Source organism: Mytilus californianus, unplaced genomic scaffold (genome assembly GCF_021869535.1).
Source record: "Mytilus californianus isolate M0D057914Y unplaced genomic scaffold, xbMytCali1.0.p SCAF_4, whole genome shotgun sequence".
NCBI classification, from domain to species: Eukaryota; Metazoa; Mollusca; class Bivalvia; order Mytilida; family Mytilidae; genus Mytilus; species Mytilus californianus.
Genome location: NW_026262690.1, coordinates 97568481 through 97594223, shown reverse-complemented (window position 1 = coordinate 97594223; position 25743 = coordinate 97568481). Strand labels below are relative to the sequence as shown.

The following is a 25743-nucleotide window of genomic DNA, read 5'->3' as shown; positions in this document are numbered from 1 at the left end:
TAACTATTAATTTAAAACAAAACAGAAAACAATAAACTTGCAGAAAAGATGGTATACCGCAATATATATATATATCACGTCTTGCTCAAGAGAAACTAGAACTGTCCACTAAACTGAACTAATATATCCCCACATCCTGGATTGACTGAGTATGCTAGTGACTCAAATACAGGGAAACAAAGAACTTGATAATATAAATTTAGATCTGGATCTTACAATATACTAAATTTCATATACTGTAAATTCAGAAATTATTGCGTGCACTTATTTTTGCTAATTTCGAAGAATGGACTAAAATGCGAGATTTATTATTAAAATTTCACGAAATTCTGAATACAGTTATATGTATCAGATATCAAAATGCGGGTTCTTATTATTGCGATACTTTTTCAGTCGCAATATTATTCGCATTAATAAAAACCTCGCAATAATTTCTGAATTTACAGTAGATAAAATGAACGATCTTTGAGGAGACTAAATAAGACTGCAGGTATCATTTCAGAGAACAGAGTTATAAGAGACAAGATTATAAAGACATTTTCCAATATGTGGGAGTTTGAAAAGAATACAAGATATGTGAACTTTTGGGGAATATATTTTCTACGCCCAAAGACTCAATGGACTGGAGCTTCATACCAACATCCACATCTGTGTATTAGATTTAATAATACATGTTTACCAAGTTTAGTTTAAATTAGATGAAACATGTAGAACTTGACATGACTGACAAGTTTGTTCTGAAAAGGGCCAAAATCTGGCAAAATTCTGGATAAACTAAACAAAATGAATAACTAAAAAAACTGAATGGAAAAGAACATCCTACATCTGCATATTAGGATCCAACAATGTACAAAGATTCTTGTAGATAGGATAAACCATAGTGGAGAAGTTTTGATGACAAGGTCTGTTCTTCAAAAATTTCTAAGTTAAAAGGAGGGGCATAACTTAACTAGACCAATACCTGGTCTGGAGCTCCATCGTTGCATGCAATTGATTGAGGTAACTGACATACCTGTCAACTAACCGTATACTGCGGGTGACACCCGAGAATCTCACCCCATACACGGGTTTTGGAAAATGACCAGTTTTCAACAGGATTGTAGAGCCTTTAGACTGATTTCATCAGTGATTTTCCTTTGAAATACCGGCAAATTCGTGATTTTTCCTGGACAGGAAGTTCAACTAGCTGTGTTAACTGTCAAATTAAGTGACCCAGTAAGTGCATGGCTTCACTTGACAGCTTTGGTGTCAAACACACTGTTAATTAACACCAATTACCTTAGCTTATGGTCATAAATAATTTGTCTATTTCAAAGTTGTTTGACAATAAATTCGAGTTACTTCCCCTTTTTTGTCACCTTTCACAATATACTCCTTAATTTTATGTGTTTTTTTTTTGTAAAAAGATTAAATCTATAACAAATTGAATGCAAATACATATCAGAATATTACTTTCTTTTATTTTTCTACCTTAGAACAATTAAAAAATTATTTTGAAAATGAATTTTTTTATCTCTACTTCCTTTAAATGCTTAATTTTTTTATTATATTTTAATATCAACATTACGATACATACTGTGAAACAAGTAGCTTGGGAATTGATGAAACAAGAAGAGGGGGTAAGGCTTGACTTGAAATGACAAAGTATAACAAATTAATATATCATTGGCTTATTATGCAATGAAAAAATAAAATTAAAAGTTTTAAAATATTTTCAGTTAACTATGTAAACATATTTTGGAAACTGTTTGATTTAAAATATAAAGAAATGTCCCCTAAATGCTTAAATTCAGCAGGAAAAAAGTTTGTACGCGTTATGACCTGAGATTTTCTTCTTCAATGCAGGTCATGACCTGCATTTTCATTTTTATGAACTGATCATTCCCTTTCATTGAAGCGAAAAAAACTTTGACAAATATTTTCCTTATACAATGAGTTGTAAAATTTAAAATTATCGGCAAACAGAAGAGGCTGCACGGTGGATGGACTAATTTTACCTCAACAGAATTAAATGTTTCTACAGTAATGACAGTATATAATGCTTATTAACACATGATTAATCTCTCAAATGCAAAAGCTATTTAATAAATTTGTGGCAACACCCTCTACATCAAATGTGCAATATTGTAAATTAGTTATTAGCAGGTAACAAGAAATATCAGTAAGAAGAAATACAATTGCATTCTTATTTGGTAGATACATGCTAAAATCTGCAAATATATCACATTCAAAATATTCCAAGTGAAGGCAACTGCATCAGATCTCAAAAACACTCTTAGAAACAGAATCTTGATAAAAAGCTGAGCACTTACACTTAAAGATCCTTGTGGTAACATTTGATTGGTCCCAGGTAATATCACATTATAACATTTAACATCCTGTTTTGCAGACAAATCTATTAACTTATAATGTTAAGTTACTACAATACTAACATACATTTCTACTGTAAGTTCTGGTTAATGGTTAATTTGTGGTGATGTAACAATTAAACTAGAGGTCAAAATGAGACTGCATCTATCTTTTAACAGGATGTCTTATGTGTCGAGGATCACCCAATTTCCAAACAAGTAATTACCCTAGAGGCAATATTGACTGGCATAAAGTAATTTCTCAGAACACAACTACTTTGTTTGGAATCAGCTGATTCACAATTTTTCAATAAAGTTTTCTACAAATTTCTTGTAGGCTTCAATATAGTTGCCATATTGGTTGGCCATAATCAAATAACAAATCTCAATGCGATTGCATACATTTCTTGAGGGAAAATCACTAACTAAAATTATGAATGCCAGTTTTTCTTATTGCAAACCTGATACTGTTGCATTTTTCCCATTAATAAAAACATCACAATAATTTCTAAATTAACAGTATATTGATTTGTCCAACAAAACCGAAGCAACAATATTCAGGACTCTGTATTTGTATTTTCAGTGAATATATGATATTTTAACTTTAGTTGCATATTGATATATAAAAAAAATTATAAGGCGATCGTTTGTCAATCAAAACATGACAGCCAATATAATTAAGAAATTCTATGGCTGCCATGAATTATTTTAATTCTAATAGGACAAATACATTTTTTCAACCGTGAAAGCCCTATATACACACGATACTGTTTTGGCTGTTCAGTTTTACACCCCGTATAATAATATTAATAACATTTTTTATTCTGACAATAACAATTGAAATAAAATGTTTCGCTGAGCGCAGCCTGATACGAACACAGAGGTCGAACCCTGAACAGTTGGGGCAAATTTGGACACAATATTCAAGCTTGATACTATCTGAATTTGGATTGTGATAAAATTTTTGACATAATATAGGTTTCTGACACAAAACAAATGTGGTCAAAGATCTTACAAAAACTAATGTGCAATACTGTGCAATTGAAGATTTCTTCTTGAAACTTTTCAAAAATTAGAAATTCGAAAAATTTTGGGAAAATAATATGAACCCCTTAAAAAAAATTGGAACCCCCCCTAACTTTTCGTATCCCCCTTGAAGCATTAACCATCAAACTCAATCCCAGTCTTTCCTTTGTAGTATGGAACCATTGTAAGGGAGGTAACTCTAATGCAAAAAAGAAAACCCAAAAAAGAATAATCAATTCTGAGTATAAAAATTTATTACCACTGAACCCTTTGATGTACACTATTATAATATTATATGTATTTAAATCACAGTATTTGATGTTTCTAGAAACAGCTAAAAAATATTTCATACTAGAACTAGCAAACAAATAGCAAAAAGTACCAACATAAAGAAAGAAAGCTAAAGTAATTGTCCCAGGAAACCCTTGTTTTTCCCCCTTTTTTGCCCCTTATTCCTTAACCGTTTGAGCCATAACCCCCAAAGCCAATTCTTACCATCCCTTTATAGTATGGAAACTTGTGGTATAATTTCAGAGAGATCCATACACCATTCCACAAGTTATTGTCTGGAAACTAGAAAAATGCTTATTTGGGCCCTTTTTTGGCCCCTTATTTCTAAACTGTTGGGACCAAAACTCCCAAAATCAATCCCAACCTTCCTTTTGTGGTCATAAACCTTGTATTTAAATTTCATAGATTTTTTATTTACTTATACTAAAGTTATTGTCCGGAAACCAAATGTCTTCGGACGACGATGACAACGTGATACCAATATACAATAAAAACTCACATTTTTCACCTAAAAAAAATCTTTTATCTAATTTTTATTACATTCTGAGCCGTACAAGAAGCCTGAAAACGCCCGGTGTTTACATTTGACGCTGGAAGCATACAAATGAAGTCACCTTGTTTAGTTGCCAAAGACAATTACATCATTTCACAGAGTTTTTTCATTTTATGAAAATTTACATCGAAAAGATAACTGAAATGGACGGATTTGTTTATTTTTATATTAGACAATTAGAATAGAGATAACCGTATTGTATTTGAAGCTGGGCCTACGTAAAACGTTGGTTTTACTGTTTCAAATTGAGCTTACCTGGTTGTATAAATAAGGTGGGCGTAAGGCAGAACAGCCAATTTTGTGTATCAATGCGTTTGCCCTAAAGGTAGATATATACTGGTTATACTGGTTGACGATATAAAAGTCATCATAATAGAATCATGGGACTAACATTTTCATTCTATATTCATTTGATTAATGGTTGAATCTGTAAATTTGAATTTTAGAGGGAATAAATTGTAAAGTATCAAAACTTTTCATGGTTGATTCACACTACAACATACTGAATAAATTTTTTAACAAGACCAATCAGGTCTGGACCTGCCAATCTGCATGCAATTGATTAAGGTAACATGTATATTGAAACATAAATGATCATTCCCTTTCATTGAAGCAAAATAAAATTGACGAAAATTTCCTAGTACAATGAGTGTTGTAAAATTTCAACCTATTTGCAAACAAAAGATACTGCACAGCAGATGTAAAAATTGCTTACACGCTACAGCTCAATACTTTCAAACAGCAGACCAAATATAAAATAATTTCCTTTCATAAAAGCCAAGAAAAGTTTGACGAAAGTTTTCAACCCAAGGTCTTTAGGATGGACAGACAGAATGACAGAGTCAAACTGTATCTAGACATGTCAAACACGTTCTTCAAGAAACATGTATTATGCACACTAAAATTGGTTTCAAACCTTTGTCTACTAAAAAGACTAACAAAAACTTCTCACCAACCTTAAAACAACTAATAGCTGACCTTAACATAATTTCAAAAGACATCCTTCGTGATCTCAATTTCCACTAGAATATATTACAAACTATAATCTATTTGATCCTTTGTATTCAAAAAGGCAATTATTTCTAGTAATATCATGCTTGATAAAATGAGATTAATACATGGATAACCATATGCACACAGTTATATTTAATTATGAAGCAAGAAGAAAGCCAAGATTTGTGAAGTAACAAAATGGAAATAAATCCTGTACATTGTAGATTTTCTAGAAAACACTGGTGAAGATTTGACCTTTTTTTTACATAGTCCCCTACCGGTTAAAAATTCGTTGTACTGGAACACAATGCTAACTTGATCTATAACTTGTCATGGTGTAAACTATATAAGAAATATCAAATCAATATCTTCGAGCATGACGATAAAAAGGATGGAAAACTGATTATTTGCATGAATTTTCTAAGTCCAAGGACCATAACTCTGCAAAATAATCTTTCGAGCCAAACAAAATTTGAACTTGATCTGTAACTTGTCATGGTTAAACTATATATCAAATATCAAATCAATATCTTCAAGCATAACAAAAATAAACTGTTAACACAGAGATATGTCTCGCCTATTTGTTATTTTGATAATGCAAGTGTTGAAATTAAAATTACAATACTTTAACATGTAAGTTATGCAAATATTCAAAGTCAATGAACCATGACTGAATGTACAGGGCTAAACAGTCTCCATGGAAATGAGATGTGCCAATGCTAATACAACTGAAAACCAAATACCATTGACTTTTCATAAGTCATTCCCTTTAAACAAACCTAAACACAAACATTAACTTGTAAACTATGTAAAAGTTTCAAGGTCAATGAACCATAATTAGGGGGTGGGGTTATATAATCTCCATGGAAATGAAACTTGCAAATGCCAATACATTTGCATACCGAATATCATTGACTTAACATTAGTGGTTCATCTTAAACTGACCTAATCACAAACTAATACATGTAAACTAAGCAAAAGTTTCAAAGTCAATAGACCATGACTGAGAAGTAAGGACCAAATATTTTCCATGGAAATAAGATGTGCTAATGCTTCTACAACTGCATACCAATTATCATTGACCTAAAACTAACGGTTCCCCTTAAACTGACCTAATCACAAACTAATACATGTAAACTAAGCAAAAGTTTTAAAGTCAATAGACCATGACTGAGGGGGCGGGGCCAAATAATCTCCATGGAAATGAGATATGCCAATGCTAATACAACTGCATACCAAATATCATTGACCTACCACTAGTGGTTCCCCATAAACTGACCTAATCACAAACTAATACATGTAAACTAAGCAAAGTTTCAAAGTCAATACACCATGACTGAGGGGGCGGGGCCAAATAATCTCCATGGAAATGAGATATGCCAATGCTAATACAACTGCATACCAAATATCATTGACCTACCACTAGTGGTTCCCCATAAACTGACCTAATCACAAACTAATACATGTAAACTAAGCAAAGTTTCAAAGTCAATAGACCTTGACTGAGGGGGTGGGGCCAAATAATCTCCATGGTAATGAGATGTGCCAATGCTAATACAACTGCATACCAAATATCATTGACCTACCACTAGTGGTTCCCCATAAACTGACCTAATCACAAACTAATACATGTAAACTAAGCAAAGTTTCAAAGTCAATAGACCTTGACTGAGGGGATGGGGCCAAATAATCTCCATGGTAATGAGATGTGCCAATGCTAATACAACCGCATACCAAATATCATTGACCTACCACTAGTGCTTCACCATGAACTAGACCTAATCACAAACTAATACATTGTTGACGCCGCTGCTGCTGTTGCCGGAAACAGCATACATTTGTCTCGCTTTTTGACTCCGTCAAGGCAAGACAAAAAAGTGCGGAAAACTGATTATTTGCATGAATTTTCTAAGTCCAAGGACCATAACTCTGCACAAAATCATTAGACCGGAATAAAATTCAAACTTGATCTGTAACTTGTCATGGTCAAACTATATACCAAATATCAAATCAATATCTTTATGCATGACGAAAAAAAGTGCAGAAAACTTATTACTTGCATGAATTTTCGAAGTCCAAGGACCATTTCTCTACACAAAATCATCAGACCGGAACAAATTTCAAACTCGATCTGTAACTGGTCATGATAAAAGTATATACCAAATATCAAATAAATATCTTCATGCACAAAGAAAAAAAGTGTGGAAAACTGATTTGCCGGACTGATGGATGGACAGACGGACAGACAGACAGACAGATGGACAGAGTGCAAACCTTAATCCCCTTCGACTTTGTCGGTAGGGGACTAAAAACAGTGTTACTCGTAGCCATGCAGATTATTTTGGCAGATATCATCTAAGATTAGCCATTATGTAAGGCGAAATGTTACTTCCTTTTCTTATTATCAAACTGAAACTAAGGTTAGCAAAGCATGACTTATTTTAGAAACAAATGGTATTCAGAAAAGTTACAAAGGAAGGTCAATTCCCTATTAAGAGAATACTATTCCATTTTCCATTACATATAGTACATGTATTTTCATATACCTGTACATCATATTGTCTCTGATTATTCCAAAAACAAAGCAGTTGATCTGTTTGTAGATAAATTCAAACTGCAATTTGGTAAAATATTTAAGCAATTGGTATTGTGAAAGCCTTTAGGATAAAATAGTCCTCATGTAAAATTCCAAGCTATAATATACCCTGTAAACTCAATTAATCCACTAATCTATTACTTTTAATCTTTAACAACAAACAATAATGTTGCATTAATTTAATGCAATCCCTGTGCATGTAATGATAGGAATTTAAAGAAACTAGTAGGTCTATAAAAATATATAAATTACAAAATTTTTGTTCATCTCTCTTACCTGGTCTTCTTGAATTGCTGTTTCTTCATCCATTTCACTGAAAAGTATAACTTGAGAATTAGTAGTCTTTCAATATCAATACTGAATCATAGATAAGTTTCAGGTCAAATTATTTTTACAATTCAATGACATTTCTAATTCAGTAAGAATTCTTTTAGTTGTGGCTGGTATTTTTATTTAAAGTTTGACAATTCATTTTTTTTAAGATATAAACGAAATCTGTTGCCATGTTCCTGAAAGCTTTCATCAAAAGAAATCTATCAAAAAATCCCATTTAATTAGACGAAGTATTCAAACTCTATTTAGTGAGTATGTACCATGAAAAAGTGCAATTTATCACTCTAAAACCATAAAGCTATGCAAAATTAGGTTGCATTTAATTATATCCACTTTTCAACATAAAATCATCAATGAAAAAAATCCTCTCCAATTTGAATGAAAACTAAAAATGCTTTGAATGATATGATAGTGTTTTTTCATTTCGAGTTAAACTCTTTGTTTAAATATCAGGTTTAATACAGTTCATTATGGTTTTTAAAAAAAGACAGATCTCAGAAACTTCTTCAGTGATTATCAGATTATAACTTTTTTAAATATTTATGGGTCCAACCAAGGGGATGCGACTTCAAATTCATTCTTCAGCAACCATGTCAACGGTGTCATTAGTTTAAAATGTTTGAATAATGGTGTTTTGTGACTTTTGTCCATTGGCAAATATTACATGCATATTCAGGAAAATAACATGTATAAAATGTCATATGAATATAAACACCTGCTTTGTGCTAGACTGACACCCCGATTCCATCTTATAAGGTAAAGCATATTTGTGACCTATGTGAAATTAAACCCATGACTTCCTGCACTCAGGGCAAGCATGCTACCAGAAGCCCTCTGAGGTAATTAGTTGAAAAAATATATGGTATGGTCAAAATGCAATTCAAAAAAGTAAATGTCAGTATAAAAGATACCTACAATATACGGTAGGTGAAAAATATCTGTGCCAAGAGTGCATAATATGCCTGTTTTGTTCAAATTGAAATAGTTAGGAGAATAAGGAAAATTTAAAAGCATCAAATAAATGGCTCTGTAGAAAACTTGCATGAGAATATTTGTAGGGAAGTACGTATTGTCTTAAATATGACTGTTTAAAGTCCCATAATTCTGAATTAAAAAAAAAAGTAGGTTTGAGAGCAATTACACAGGGATTTTCCATAATGTGGATTCATTTATTTTCGTGGGTTCCAATTCTCATGGATTGAGGAAAATTTGTATTTTCATGGATATTTGATTTCATGGTTTTACCAATGTCTGCACACAAGCCTATAGAAAATTTGTACTTTGTTGAACATTTAAATTCGTGGTTTGCCTGTTCCCATGAAAAATGGTATCCAACAAATAATAATGAATTCACAGTATAATTCCGAAGGGGCATTTCTCCTTAAAAAATAGTTAATCAACACAGATTTTCAAATGAGTTTAATATAAAATTTCATAAAAATACGGTAAGAATTTAACATGTGGACATACAGACATAGGGATAGTGTCGGTGATAACAAGTCTTAATTAAATGGGCGCAGGACAGTTGTGCTTTTTTACCTGTGACACAAAAGGACATTTGCTACACCTGAACTACATGTAAATTGACCAGACATTTGCGCTTTTAAATTTGATAGATTACCTGTAATCTTAACTAGATTTATCAAAGTCGTGGAAAGATGTTCACATATTCTTGGAAAGTTCTTCCAAAGAAACAAACCGAGACGCTCTAAAGAACCTGTGTTGCTCACCTAGGTCTACGTGTCGTGGAAAGATGTTCACATATTCTTGGAAAGTTCTTCCAAAGAAACAAACCGAGACGCTCTAAAGAACCTGTGTTGCTCACCTAGGTCTACGTGCATATTCAACAAAGGACACTCTCCAACATTGTAGACGAGAAAAGAATTCATGACAAAATTCTCTTTTTTGTTGATTTTCTATTGCTGAGCTTGTGCCTGTTTAGTTTCTCTCTATCTTCTTTAGTTTTTGCTCAAAACACAAAAGAGGTTAAAAAAAAATCCTCATTTAAGGGCAATCACTCCTATAAAGAGTGACAGTCTACTAACTAAATCAGCAAAATTTGACTTGTTTGTAAATCTTGCCTTGCTAATCATTTTTCCAATTTAAATTTCTATTTAGCTATTTTAATTTTTATCATATAAGGCAAAACGCAAAAAAAAAATTGGTAAAAATAGTCATTAAAGGGCAATAAATCAATAAGGAGTCATCCTCCGTAGTGTCTTAATTGTAGATCTTGTCTTGCTGCTTATTCTTGCTTATTTCAGTTTCTATCCATCTATTATAAATATTAAGGTAAAAGGAAAAACGCAAAAAAACGGAAAAAAATCGTCATCAAAGGGCAATAACTCTATTAAGGAGTCAACTGACAAATTGACAATGCAGACATAATGTAGATCTTGTCTTGCTGATCATTTTTGCACTTCAAAGTTACTCTGTATGTATTTTAGTTTTCCTGGAAATAGGCAAAAATAAAAAAAAAATGGTAAAATTTGTCATTTAAGGGCAATAACTCCTATAGGAAGTCCATTGACAGTTTTAACGTACATGAACAATTGGTAGAGCTCAACATCCTGAACATTTCTGGCCCTGTCAGATTTTCTCTATATTTAACAGTTTTCAAAATAATAGACAAAACTTGCATTTTACACCTATGTTCTTTTTTTAGCCATGTTGGCCATCTTGGTTGGTAGGCGGGGTCATCGGCCACATTTTTTAAACTAGATACCCCAATGATGATTGTGGCCAAGTTGGTTAAATTTGGTCCAGTAGTTTCAGAGGAGAAGATTTTTGTAACAGTTAATGGACGAGGATGGACAACAACAGACGATGAGGACGGACGACAGACGATGGATGCCAAGTGATGAGAAAAGCTCACTTAAAGGGCCAGATGAGCTAAAAATCAGAACAAAATCATTCAGGTAAATGATAGAGAAAACAAAACATTTATGGATGGAACATTTAAATTTTGCCTTAAATTCTACAAGCAGCTTTATACAATTTGTGGATTAAAATCAGAAACTGTATTCCTCGTGTGTCCATTCTATTGCATGGATAGTCCGAGGAACTGTACCATCATGGTTTATCTAAGCTTGTTTCAATTTGTGAAGACTGAAATTTGATTTTTAAACAACCTGCTGTCAATGTTGACTTTTAGAAAGAGTCATAATTGTTATAAAGAAATTTACTTCCATCCACCCTCTTGAAGTGTTGTTGTTTTCATCTGACACAAGCACAGTGGATTTTTAGCTGTATATACATAAATGAACGAATCGTGATTTTTATATTAAATGATTTTTTAAACTTTTAATCATGATAACTGAACTGTTATGTTGATAAAGCGCAAATGTCCTAAAAATTTAAATGCAAATGTCCATTAAAATTAGCATAAGTACCTTATCATAAAGCGCAAATGCCCTGCGCCCAATTAAAAACCCCTCACCTAAATAGCTATTACTATCAAGGTTAACTGGTTGTCTGACAGGTAAGATTTACCTGTTCACCATACATGAATAGTAATACTTGATAGCATTATGCAATTTTTTGCGGTCGTATAACAATAGCAAATAAATTGCTTCGCCGAGCGCAGCTGGATACGACCGCAGAGGTCCAACCCTGAACAGTTGGGGCAAAAATGGACACAATATTCACGCTTGATACAGGTCTGAATTTGGATTGTATTTAAATATTTGACACATAATAGGTTTCTGACACAGAATAACTGTAGTCAAAGAACTTAGAATTGGTTATATGATTTGAATTTATATTCAATTTTTTGCTTTTGTGCAATACACTATGCTGTTGCGAATTATACCCCTCCCCCCAAAAAAAAATAAAAAATTTACCCCCCTTTTTTATTGCAAAAAAAAAAAATATTTGAAGAAATTTTCTTTTTAATTTCAGGAATCTGAAATGAGAAAAAAAAATGCCCCCCCCCCCCCCCCCCCCCTTTTTCCAAAAAAAAAAAATTCAATATCTCAATTCAAATTTCCAATGGAGTTTGCAACCATAACTACCCATTTAAATACATTACAATAGTCTTAAAATAGAAAATGACATACATAATCATGTTTAAAATTAATATTCCTTAATCAGCAGTTTTAATAGTAACTTCTAAAAATAAATTGACAGCTAATCACCTCAAGACAATACAACATTTCTTTATACATAATTTAAAAGCAGTGTAAGGGAGGTAATCCAAACACAAAACATTGTACTTAAAAGTAATTGTACAGTAACAAGGAAACCCTTGTTTTTCCCCCTTTTTTGCCCCTAATTCCTAAACGGTTTGAGCCATTACCCCCAAAGCCAATCCTAACCATCCCTTTGTGGTATGGAAACTTGTGGCATAATTTCAGAGAGGTCCATACACCGTTCCACAAGTTATTGTCTGGAAACTAGAAAAATGCTTATTTGGGCCCCTTTTTGGCCCCTAATTCCTAAACTGTTAAGACTATAACCCCCAAAATCAATCCCAACCTTCCTTTTGTGGTTATAAACCTTGTGTTTAAATTTCATAGATTTCTATTTACTTATACTAAAGTTAATGTCCGGAAACCAAATGTCTTTGGACAACGCTGACGAAGACGAAAAAACAACGACGTGATGCCAACATACGACTGCAAAATTTTCTGAAGTCGTATAAAAATAACAAAAAAATTACAAAAATTAAATTATCAAGATTTTTTAGCGGAAAATTAACAGAACCACAGTGTTTACATAATTCAAGTGTGTTTGCAGGTGTGAAACTTAATTATGAATCTGAATGCTTTCAAAATAAGGTTATACCAGTTATCTTACATTCCTCTGACCACTTACTTGAAGAAATTACATGGAAAGAAATGAGGGTGTACAAAAATGTACACAGATTTCACATATTCCTTCATTGTTCCTAGTGTTATCACTGTCATGTCAACATCTGGTATTATAAAATGTGTGCTTTTAAACAAAAGTTAACTTTCATATCAGAGTGGTATTGTATTAATAAAGAGAATAGCACATACGTAATTTTTGAACGAATTCATTGCCCTCGATTCCCCAGTGGTTACCTTGATTTCCTTGAATGCCTTAAGTAACAAGTGATAAGATTAAAAATGGTATCAAAAAAAATGTCCAGCTGATCCAAATAGTTTTGAAATCATATTGTGTGTGTGTTTGAACTTTTTTGCAACTTTTTATTCTTATTCAAACTTTTTACATTCACATGAAAGGATTTTTTGCTATATTTTCTATGGGTTATTTACACTGGTTATTCTCCATCACTAACGTGTTACCAGAAAAGCATATTTTTGATGCTTTAAAACCTTAAATGGAACCCAAATGTCAAAGTGGAAACTCTTGGTCACTTTAAGCATTAGGAGTATCACAAAAGTTTTAATTGAAATATATACACAACATGGCTGACGTAAACATGAGAACAAAATTGCAACTAGCAAATCAACAACAAACACACCATGGATTGAGTTTTAACATTGATAACATTACAACACATTACAAAGAATATTTTAGCATTAAAGTGACCTCTGGATTATGAACAGCCTTGTCATTTACTTCAGCAATGTATGAAGTCCAAAAAAATTGTTCATGCTTGGCCCAGAAACCTGAAAATATCATAGAAAAGTTGTACCTTTATATAAGACACAGCAAAACTTCCTGTGAAAAAATTCGTAAGGGTTCCGCGGAACCCAGTGTCTCGCCTATTTTTTCTGTTAATCGCAGGCTCAACAAAAATGAGGAAGTAAATCAATAAAAATATTCCTCTTGATACTATCTTTTGATTGTAAGAAGCTTCTCTCCAAGTTTGGTAAAATTCCAGGATAGTTTATGAATTTAATAAATGTTTAAAAACTTTAACTGCAGACTGAATGTAATGTTAACTGGAAGAAAACAAAATTTCCTTCTAGGTACTAGCATTTGATCATAAACAAGCTTCTGTCCAAGTTTGGTACAAATCCAAAATAGTATAAGAAAGTTATTAAAATTTTAAAAACTTTAACCACAGAGTGAATATGTTGTTTCCTGGCAGACAATCTAAGTCCATTCAAAAGTAAAATACGGAAAAAATGGATTTATTTTTTTACAAAATTTCCTTCTAGATACTAGCTTTTGATCATAAACAAGCTTCTGTCCAAGTTTGGTACAAATCCAAAATAGTATAAGAAAGTTATTAAAATTTTAAAAACTTTAACCACAGAGTGAATGTGTTGTTTCCTGGCAGAAAATCTAAGTCCATTTAAAAGTAAAATAAGGAAAAAATGGATTTATTTTTTTACAAAATTTACTTCTAGATACTATCTTATGATCATAAACAAGCTTCTGTCCAAGTTTGGTACAAACCCAGGATAGTTTAAGAAAGTTATTAAAATTTTAAAAACTTTAACCACAGAGTGAATGTAATATTTACCGGCAGAAAAACTAAGTCCATTTATAAGTAAAATACGGAAAAAATGGAATTTTATTTTTACAAAATTTACTTCTGGATACTATCTTATGATCATAAACAAGCTTCTGTCCAAGTTTGGTAGAAATCCAGGATAGTTTAAGAAAGTTATTAAAATTTCAAAAACTTTAACCACAGAGTGAATATTTGTGGACGCCGCCTGAAGGAATGTAGGATCGCTATGTCTCGCTTTTTCGACTAAAGTCGAAGGCTCGACAAAAATGGTGCCTTATATTCCTGATTTTACAGTATCAAAATCAATTAATTTAGTCATAACAGAAAAAAGTGCGGAAAACTGATATTTTCAAACAACTTTCATTATAATAAAAATCCTAATTAACTGGTAATAACTCTACAAAGAGTTGACTACAATTTGAGTCATGTTGACATATTTGTAGATCTTGTCCTCCTGATTATTTTTACATAAAAGTCTCTATCTATCTATTATAGTTTTCAAGATAATAAGCAAAAACATGATATTTGACCAAAAGTTGGTAGGATACTAAAACGACACATGTCTAAAATTATCCGTTTCCTTACTTGGATTAAATTATTCAAGTAGTGTCAGTGCATATAACTTCTAAAATATTCCTGGCTAAGGACAGTGTACAAAGGGATTGACAAAATCATGGATACGCCCACAGAGGTCCAACCCTGAACAGTTAGGGCAAAAATGGACACAATATTCTAGCTTGATACAGGTCTGAATTTGGATTGTAATTAAATATTTGACATATTATAGGTTTCTGAATAAATGTAGTCAAAGAACTTGAAATTGGTTATATAAATTGAATTTATATTCAATTAAAGATTTCTTGCTGTTGTGCAATACACTGTGCTGTTGCGCAATACTTAGTAAATCTGTTGTCAGACTATAAACAAATAAAGGGAGGTTATCTTAATAAATATAAACCAGGCACGAAAGTTTAATGAAAACTGCTCAAAGCACTTTAAAGGTATTGTCAAAAAACTGGAAAATCCCCCTTTTTTTGATGAATAAAACCCTATATCTCGGAAACATAAAATCTAAAACTTATAAAAATCAAAAGGCAGCTTACATCAATAGATATAAACAATTCATCGAAGTTTCATGAGAACTGCTGAAAGCATTTTTTAGTAATTGTCCGAAAACTGGAAAATCCCCCTTTTTTTAGTGAATAAAACCCCATAACTCAAAAACATAAAATCTAAAATTTATAAAAATCGAAAGGGAGCTAATGTCAATAGATAATAAACAGCTGCGCCATGAGCGCATGATACGCCCGTTGTCTTGTGTGTGAACTTTTTTGCAATAAGCATAAATAGTTTCTGACATACGGCGTGACATGCGAAAACCCCCTTTTTATTTTACAAAAAAACTCAATCTCTCTAAAATAAAATTTTGAATCAAAATCAAAAAGTATACAGATCTTTAGATTAATATAACTAAGAAGTGTGTAAAATTTTAAGCAATAATCATAGATCGTTTTTGAGATACGGCACGACATGTGAAAACCCCCCTTTTTATTTTACAAAAAACTCAATATCTCAAAAATAAAATTCTGAATCAAAACCAAAAAGTATACAGATCTTTAGATTAATATAACTAAAAAGTGTGTAAAATTTTAAGCAATAATCATAAATCGTTTTTGAGATATGGCACGACATGTGAAAAACCCCTCCCCCTTTTTTTACAAAATACTCAGTAACTCAAAAATAAAATTTTGAATCATCACCAAAATGTATACAGATCTTAAGGTTAAAATATCTAAGAAGTGTGTAAAGTTTTAAGCAATAATCATAAACCGATTTTGAGATACGGCGCGACATGTGAAAAACCCCTCCCCCTTTTTTAACAAAATACTCAATATCTCTAAAATAAAATTTTGAATCATCACCAAAAAGTATACAGATCTTAAGATTAATATAACTAAGAAGTGTGTTGAGTTTTAAGCAATAATCATAAATTGTTTTTGAGATACGGCGCGACATGTGAAATAAAATGCTTCGCTGGGGCGCAGCTTGATACGACCGCAGAGGTCGAACCCTGAACAGTTGGGGCAAGTATGGACACAACATTCAAGCTTGATACAGCTCTAAATTTGGATTGTTATTAAATATTTGACACAGCATAGGTTTCTGACACAGAAAATGGGGTCTAAGAACTTGAATTTTTTTAATTTACCTATTATGGTCCAATGTCCAAAATCAAAATACATGGTTAGATTCAGAATATCAAAGAACCCCATATATTCAATTTTTGTTGAAATCAAAAAAAGTTTAATTTTGGACCCCAACTTGGACAAACTTGAAAACTGGGCCCATAATCAAAAATCTAAACACATGTTTAAATTCAGCATATCAAAGAACCCCAAGAATTCAGTTTTTGTTAAAATCAAACTAAGTTTAATTTTGGACCCTTTGGACCTCAATGAAGACCATTTTAAAAAACGGGACCCAAACTAAAAATCTAAAAACACGGTTAGATTTGGCATATCAAAGAACCCCAATAATTCAATTTTTGATGAAATCAAACAAAGTTTAATTTCGGACCCTTTTGACCTCAATATGAACCAATTTGATAGCGGGGCCTACAAATAAAAAATCTAAATACATGGTTAGATTCAGCATATCAAAGAACCTCATATATTCAATTTTTGTTGAAATCAAACAAAGTTAAATACTGGACCCTATCTTGGACCAACTTGAAAACTGGGCCCATAATCAAAAATCTAAACACATGTTTAGATTCAGCATATCAAAGAACCCCAAGAATTCAATTTTTGTTAAAATCATCTAAGTTTAATTTTGGACCCTTTGGACCTTAATGTAGACCAATTTAAAAAACAGGACCTAAAATTAAAAATCTAAATACACGGTTAGATTTGGAATATCAAAGAACCCTAATAATTTAATTTTAGATGAAATCAAACAAAGTTTAATTTTGGACCCTTTTGACCTCAATATGAACCAATTTGATAACGGGGTCCACAAATAAAAAATATAAATACATGGTTAGATTCAGAATATCAAAGAACCCCATATATTCAATTTTTGTTGAAATCAAACAAAGTTTAATTTTGGACCCTAATTTGGACCAACTTGAAAACTGGGCCAAAAATCAAAAAATCTAAATACATGTTTAGATTCAGCATATCAAAGAACCTCATATATTCAATTTTTGCTAAAATCAAACAAAGTTTAATTTTGGACCCTTTGGACCTTAATGTAGACCAATTTGAAAACTGGACCCAAAATTAAAATTCTAAATACACTGTTAGATTCGGCATAACAAATAAATAAATGTGATCAAAGATTTTACAAATCTAATGCGCCATACTGTGCAATTAAAGATGACTTCTTGAAATTTTTCAATATTTGAAATTTGAAAAAAAATAATATTTGAAGAATAATTCTTTTTAATTTCTGAAATCTGAAATGAGAAAAAATTGACCCCCCACAATTTCTTTTTATCCCCCCCCCCTTTTTTCCCCCAAAAAATTCTTTCCCTCAAGATATGGTCATAATCTCAATTCAAATTTCCAATGGAGTTGGCAACCATAATTACCCATTTAAATTTACCATAGTGCTAACTTAATCTATTTTATAATAGAATTAATAAAATGCTCCGCAGGGCGCAGCTTGATACGACCGCAGAGGTCGAACCCTGAACAGTTGGGACAAGTATGGACACAACATTCAAGCTTGATACAGCTCTGAATTTGGATTGTGATTAAATATTTGACACAGAAAAGGTTTCTGACAAAGAATGAATGTGGTCTAAGAACTTAAAAATTTTAAATTGGACATTCACCTATTATGGTCCAATATCCAAAATCTAAATACATGGTTATATTCAGCATATCAAAGAACCCCAAGAATTCAATTTTTGATGAAATCAAACAAAGTTTAATTTTGGACCCTTTTGACCTCAATGTGGACAAAGTTGATATAGGGGCCCAAAACTCAAAAATCTAAATACATGGTTAGATTCAGCATATCAAAGAACCCCATATATTCAATTTTTGTTGAAATCAAACAAAGTTTAATTTTGGACCCCGATTTGGACCAACTTGAAAACTGGGCTTATAATCAAAAATCTAAATACATGTTTAGATTCAGCATATCAAAGAACCCTAAAAATTCAATTTTTGTTAAAATCAAACTTAGTTTAATTTTGGACCCTTTGGACCTTAATGTAGACCAATTTGAAAACGGAACCAAAAATTAAGAATCTAAATACACGGTAAGATTCGACATAATAAAGAACCCCAATAATTCAATTTTTGATGAAATCAAACAAAGTTAAATTTTGGACCCTTTGGACCTAAATGTGGACCAATTTAAAAACCGGGCCCAAAATCCAAAAACTTAATACACAGTTAGATTCAGCATTTTAAGAAACCCCAAGAATTCAAGAATAAAACCCCATTGAAATTGATCAAGAAATAAGAAATTTATACGAAGTATCTTCTTTTGCACAATACTGTGCAATTGAATATTTCTTGCTATTGCGCAATACTGTACAATTGACAATTTCTTGCTATTGCTCAATATTGTGCTATTGGATATTTCTTGCTATTGCGCAATACTGTGCAATTGAAGATTTCTTGCTATTGCGCAATACTGTGCAATTGAAGATTTCTTGCTATTGTGCAATACTGTGCAATTGAAAATTTCTTGCTATTGCACAATACTTATTATATAATAATTTACACATCCTGTTTGGTGTGTATCTCCTACCATATCATTATTATTTGCTTTTAAATATAAATCAGAAATAACCAACTTAAAATGGAAAATTTTAAAAGAAAAAAAAAAGGAAAAAAAGAAAAAAAAAGAAAAAAAAAAAATCCCCCCCCCAAATTTTTTGAACCCCATTATGATTATTTACCCCCAAACTCAATCCCAGCCTTCCCTTTGTGGTATGGTACCTTGCAGTACAATTTCAGAGAGATCCATACACTTGAACACAAGTTATTGTCTGGAAACTAGAAAAATGCTTATTTTTGGCCCCTTTTTGGCCCCCAATTCCTAAACGTTTAGGGCAATTACCCCCAAACTCAATTCCAGCTTTCCCTTTGTGATATGGAACCTTGTAGTACAATTTCAGAAATATCCAAACACTTAAACACAAGTTATTGTCATGAAACTAGAAAAATGCTTGTTTTTTGCCCCTTTTTTGGCCCCTAATTCCTAAAATTTTGAGGCAATTACCCCCAAAATCAATTACAGCCTTCCCTTTGTGATATGGAACCTTGTGGTACAATGTCAGAGAGATCCATACACTTACACACAAGTTATTGTCTGGAAGTTACAAAAATGCTTATTTTTGGCCCCTTTTTGGCCCCTAATTCCTTAACTGTTGGTACCATAACCCCCCAAATCAATCCCAACCTTCCTTTCGTGGTATTGAACCTTATGGTAAAATTTCATGGAGATCCATTCACTTAAACTAAAGTTAGAGTGCGAAAACCAATGTGTCTTTGGACGACGCCGACGTCGACGACGCCGCCAACGTCATACCAATATACGACCAAAAAATTTTTAATTTTTGCGGTCGTATAAAAAAACACACACCTGTTTTAGTTACTAAGTCCCGTAACTCAAAAAGTTTTAATCTTATTTTCACCAAAAAGTATACAGATCGTTTGACCATCATAAGAAACAACTATTTTAAGTTTCATGAAATTTGGATAAGTCATTCTCAAGTTACGGTGCGACATGTTTATGCCGGACAGACAGACGGACGGATGGAGGACATTTGTATACCATAATACGTCCCGTCAAAAATTGACAGGCGTATAAAAACAATTGACCAAAGTTTCTTGCAAATTGGAGAAAGCATTTTTTAGTTATTGTCCGAAAACTGGAAACCCCCCCCCCCCTTTTTATAATGAATAAAACCCCATTTCTCTGAAACATAAAATCTAAAATTTATGAAAAATGAAAGGGAGCTTTTGTCAATAGATACATACAATTCACCAAAGTTTTATGCAAATTGGGTAAAGCGTTTTTGAGTTAATGTCGGACAGACGGTTAACGTTATACCATAATACGTCCCGTAAATGGGCGTATAAAAAAGTGTAGACAAGTGTTGCATATTCAAACAACAGAAAGATGAAATATAGAACAAGAATGAATCTTTATGTCCTTCTACTTGGTGAAAAGAGCATTCAAAAGATTTTTCATCAAGACTTTAACCTGTAAAAAACTCTTTTAACCAGCACTTTTCTATTAGTACTTACTGTGTGACATTAGCCTTTTCAGTGAATATTCTTATCAAGTACTCTCCCTTGTGGTGAGGTTCAAATGTAGATGGTATGATGCAATAAGTTCCAGGTTGTAACATGTGACGCCCACACACTTCTCTCAGGTTGATGAATGATGGAGATTTAGCCACTGAAGCATTATACTTGAAGAAATCAACATCTAATGGTCCACAGTCAGGATCTTTTAGCTACAAATAGCCACATGGTGTCACTTATGAACATACAATATGAGTAAAATGTTACTAGATTAATGAATAAAGAAAATACTTTCTGCAATACAACATTTCTGTGAATCCATTTTTTATCTGCTCAGAAAGTAGAGAAAGTATGTCTCGACAAAGCCTTTGGACATGCTGCACTACATTTGAATGCGTGAACTGTATTTTGTTCTCTGCCCTACAAGTATCTGTTTGTGTGAAACACATATGATTAAATGATAATGACAATATACATTGAGAAATGTTGATATAATCTAGATGTTCCAAGGAGCCTTAATTGATTATCTTGTATAAAAAAATGCCTTATAGATACTATATATATGAAAAAATTGTCCACAAAAAGGTTCTCCTTAATTTTGTTGTTTACTGTTTCTCTTCATCCATTATTGCTTTCAATATAAAACCCAACATTAAGACTTAAGGGCATTAACTCCACTATGGAATCATCTGACAATTTTAATGTGTCAGGAACAGGTGATCTTGATTTCCTCAGCATTTTTGCCACTGTCAGATTTTCCTTATTTACTGCAGTTTTTAAGATACCATACAATTATTTGCTTGTTGCCCCTTAGTTTAACAGATAATTTTTGGTTTTAGTCAATTGATATTTTTGTAGATCTTTTACCTTCCATGAGAGAGAAGGGAGAAGTGATCAATTTCTTGGAGAAGTGAGATTCCATTACCGTTTCGGTTGCATAGTGTTCTCGTGCTTATCACCAAGGAAATTGTTGTATATGCAATAAAAAATATACTTGCAGTTTTTTCATGTTATTGTACAAAATGTATATATAGAAAGTTCTTAAAAGGTTTACCGCTGCAATTGTTTGCACCTGTCCTAAGTCAGGAATCTGATGTTCAGTAGTTGTCGTTTGTTGATGTGGTTCATAAGTGTTTCTCGTTTCTCGTTTTTTATATAGATTAGACCGTTGGTTTTCCCGTTTGAATGGTTTTACACTAGTAATTTTTTGGGGCCCTTTATAACTTACTGTTCGGTGTGAGCCAAGGCTCCGTGTTGAAGACCGTACTGTGACCTATAATGGTTTACTTTTATAAATTTTGACTTGGATGGAGAGTTGTCTCATTGGCACTCATACCACATCTTCTTATATCTATTAGACAATATAGTTGTTATTTATTTATTGATACCATTTGTACTGTCAACTTGAATTTAAGTTTAAATAAAATGTGTACTTGCTTGGGACATGAGGGAGTAGCCTAGTTATATTATGATGCATTAAATTCATGTGCATCTGCCTCAATTTATTTTTAAATGTCCAGAAAAATATGGCTCCAAGTTTACCTGATGACATGAATGGGAATTTAGTTTATATCACCACTTGTCATTATTTTGTAAAACATTATTGAATGTCCAGGACATCATGTTACATGCAGTTGTAAATTGAGATTCTCGTTAAAGATTGTAAGCCTATAAATGGAAATATCTGTCTATCACATATTAATAAGTCGACAAAGAGCTAATTTCTATCATTTTTTAAAGATATCTTCCCTATCAACGAAATGGTCGTGAAAAAAAAAATCCACTGCTGATCACAGCTGGTCGAGTGTTGTACGTTTGCAATTACATTATCCATCAGCTGTCTTTCTACCTTTTATACTTCAATTTTTATTCAATGAATATAATAAATCTACCGTTACCCTTAACCTACCGAATAGTACAATTTGATCAACTCGTAATAAATAAAAATAAAACAAATCAGTTGAGTGATTACGCAACATCCTCAGATAAAAATCATCGTAAAATGATAACTTTAACAGACGATCAGTTTTCCGTTTGAATAGTTTTGAATGTTATATCCGAGGATGCTCAAAGTCGACGTTGTACTTATTTAATTTGATCGTCGACAGTATTAGTCCTGGGTTGTTTCGAAAATCTCGATTTTCCTTGTCAGTCGCCATTTTTTTTACCTGGGAGACTTGTAATTCAAAAGTTGTCTCCCTTTTACCAATTTTCATAGCGATTTGACTTCGCCATGAATTTATTTAGTTAAGAGTTCTATAATTTTAGAACGAAAAATTTTCAGAATCAAAAGGTTCTTACTTTTACCAATTCCAACAAATGCGAAAAGTTTCAAGTAGACATATCCAAGCATACTATTAAAATTTGGTGTACTACACGTGAAAAATTGTCTTAAATCTGATAGTTAGTCTCGTAACACTGGAATGACAAACCAAATGAATGGGAAATGTGTCCATGGGACACAGATGATGCCCCCGCTTGCATATAACGTTATAAAGGGATATAACTCAAGAACTGTAAAAGTGACGCTACCCAAATTTGTACTTGATCTGAGTTTTGTGGTAATAAGCATTGTGCATAAGTTTCATAACATTTGGTTGAGGCAAACTAAAGTTAGAGAAAGGAAACAAATATTTCAGGAATTTTTCCATTTGTAAAGGGGCATAACTCTAAAACGGTAAAAGTGACGCCACCAAAATTAAAATTTGATCTTTGTTTTGTGGTAATAAGCATTGTGTATAAATAAGTTTCAAAACATTTGGTTGAGGCAAATTAAAGTTAGAGAACAGAAACCAAATTTGGGACGTAAGGACGTACGTACAGACAGACAAGGGTAAAACTTAATGCCCCCAACGCTACGACGAGGGCATAAAAATGAACACAACATCAAAAGGGAGCTTTCTTCTGTCAGTCCTAATGTTGTGTTAAAATTTAATGAGAATTGTTTAAAGCAAATTTGAGTTTTTGTCTTAGTTTTGACATAAGGACAGATGGACCAACAAACAGATGAACAGAAGGAATGATGGACAGAGTGGAGCGCTTACTAGACATGCCTTTGCTGTTGGCAATGTCGCTGTTCGCCATGTAGGTAAAACTGCACAATCAAATTTATCTTAAATATGTGAAATAGCCAATAAAATACTTGTACTTCCAAAAATTATGGTGGAAAACATAAGAAAATGAAATTAACATGATTCTACACAAAAGTCATTTTTGAGACATAAAATACGTATGTTAAGGGTTAGGGTTTCATTTTTAAACATCATCAGGTCTGTAGAACAGAATTTTAATATACTTTTAGGGAAATCTGAAAAATAAAGTTTCATTATGGAAAAAATCATGTATTCACAGAGTCTGGTTCTGGTTTTATATTAATGTTCACCATTTGCAATATTTGTCAATGAACAATATGAACATGCTTTTAATTGATTCTGTAAAGAATTTTGACTGAACAAGCTAGCGGTTACAACAAATGATTAGTTGCCGAAATATTTTTGAAGAAATCCTCACAAAACACTATGGTTGGAGCCATACTATTTGGTTGGTCAAGAAATCATGAACACACGATTGTTCTTGACCTTATAAATGTTCAAATCCTTTAACTTTTTCGCAGCTTTCATTTTCAATGCCTACACACTTGCATAGGACAAACGTAACCTGCCACTCTGCCATTGTAATTACTTCAACTGATTTCTGACCACAATAACTAAAATATAAAACAGGATAACAGTGTCCAATGGTGGACAAATTACCAAATGTTGAAGGAACAAACCATCATAACCCTTTTCGTCTGTACAAAACTGTCGGACAATCGGACCGGCTCAACGGTGAAATAGGCGGACCTGGATAAATTTTGGCGGTCAGGACAGGTCCGAAAGTTTTCGTGAAGTCTGACCCTGAATAGCTAACCTGGTAAAAATATGCCATCTTGACATTTATTTTACTTTTTATTACAATCAGTTATGTTTGCTTTTTTATAAATCTTAGATAGTAGCATTTTTGTAGATCTTGTATTGATGATCATTTTTATTGTTTGCAGTTTATACTTATCTATTTCATGTTTTCGAAATAATTGGCAAAACTATAGGAGTAAGTGAAAAAAATCCACATTTAAGAGAATAAATAATAGTAGATCTTATTTTGCTGATAGTGTTTGTGTTTAAAACTTTTTCTATCTATCCTGTAGAGTATTTGACAAAAAAGGCAAAAATGGGTAAAATTCATCACTCAGGGGAAAGATTTTTTTTTAATTCCATGATGACGGATGATGCTGGCAAATGTATTTAAGGCAGGTGAGCCAAACAAATTTTGATATTCTTTTATTCTTTACCTTGTAGATTACGTATCCAATAGTCAACATATCAAGTCCCTCTTTTCTTTTCTTTCTTCTGTCTTTCTGCAATACACCAACCAGTATAGTACAAAGGTCATCCTCATCCTCATCTGGGTCAGTAACTGATACCCTGTATTGGGGATTTGTGAAGAATGTTTCTGTGAAAAGAATTTTTTTCTTTCAAAAATCAAAAATGCTGTATTCAAAAATAGCCTAAATGTTTAGTGTAAGACAATTTGCACATGCTTTATATATATGTGTCTGCAAAGCAGTACATTTCGTAGTTTCCAGCTGCTGTTTTCTAGTATTATTCTAAGCTGATGAAGACCCAATACTATCCTCTGGCCTTTAAAAGCAATAAGGGTCATTATAACTTTGACCTATTCAAAACTCCATGAGGATTGACAATTTCATATGACAATATCATAGTGATTTTTGAAGAATGGACAAAATTGCAAGATAAATTATTGCAATTTCAGGAAAAGCGGCATAAAGATATATGTATTGGATTTTAGAATGCAAATTCTTGTTATTGCCATTCTCACCCAAAGGCATTTTTCGCATTAATGAAAACCTCGCTATAATTTCTGAATTAACAGTATTTTAC

At 32.4% G+C, this 25743-nt stretch overlaps 1 protein-coding gene across 7 annotated transcripts in view; it reads right to left on the bottom strand.

Annotated features, from left to right (window-relative positions):
- LOC127698935 (calpain-9-like) overlaps positions 1-25743 on the bottom strand; it is a 234628-nt gene that overhangs the window by 140192 nt on the left and 68693 nt on the right. For 4 of the 7 annotated variants that reach the window (XM_052202688.1, XM_052202689.1, XM_052202691.1 and 1 more), the window contains exons 9-12: positions 25134-25294; positions 20804-21015; positions 8084-8120; positions 2313-2378 (exon numbers count right to left, since the gene is read on the bottom strand). In XM_052202688.1, coding sequence (XP_052058648.1) covers positions 2313-2378; positions 8084-8120; positions 20804-21015; positions 25134-25294 — 476 coding nt within the window. The remainder of the gene's footprint in view (positions 1-2312; positions 2379-8083; positions 8121-20803; positions 21016-25133; positions 25295-25743) is intronic. The other 3 variants (XM_052202690.1, XM_052202693.1, XM_052202694.1) reach the window with 1 other exon arrangement.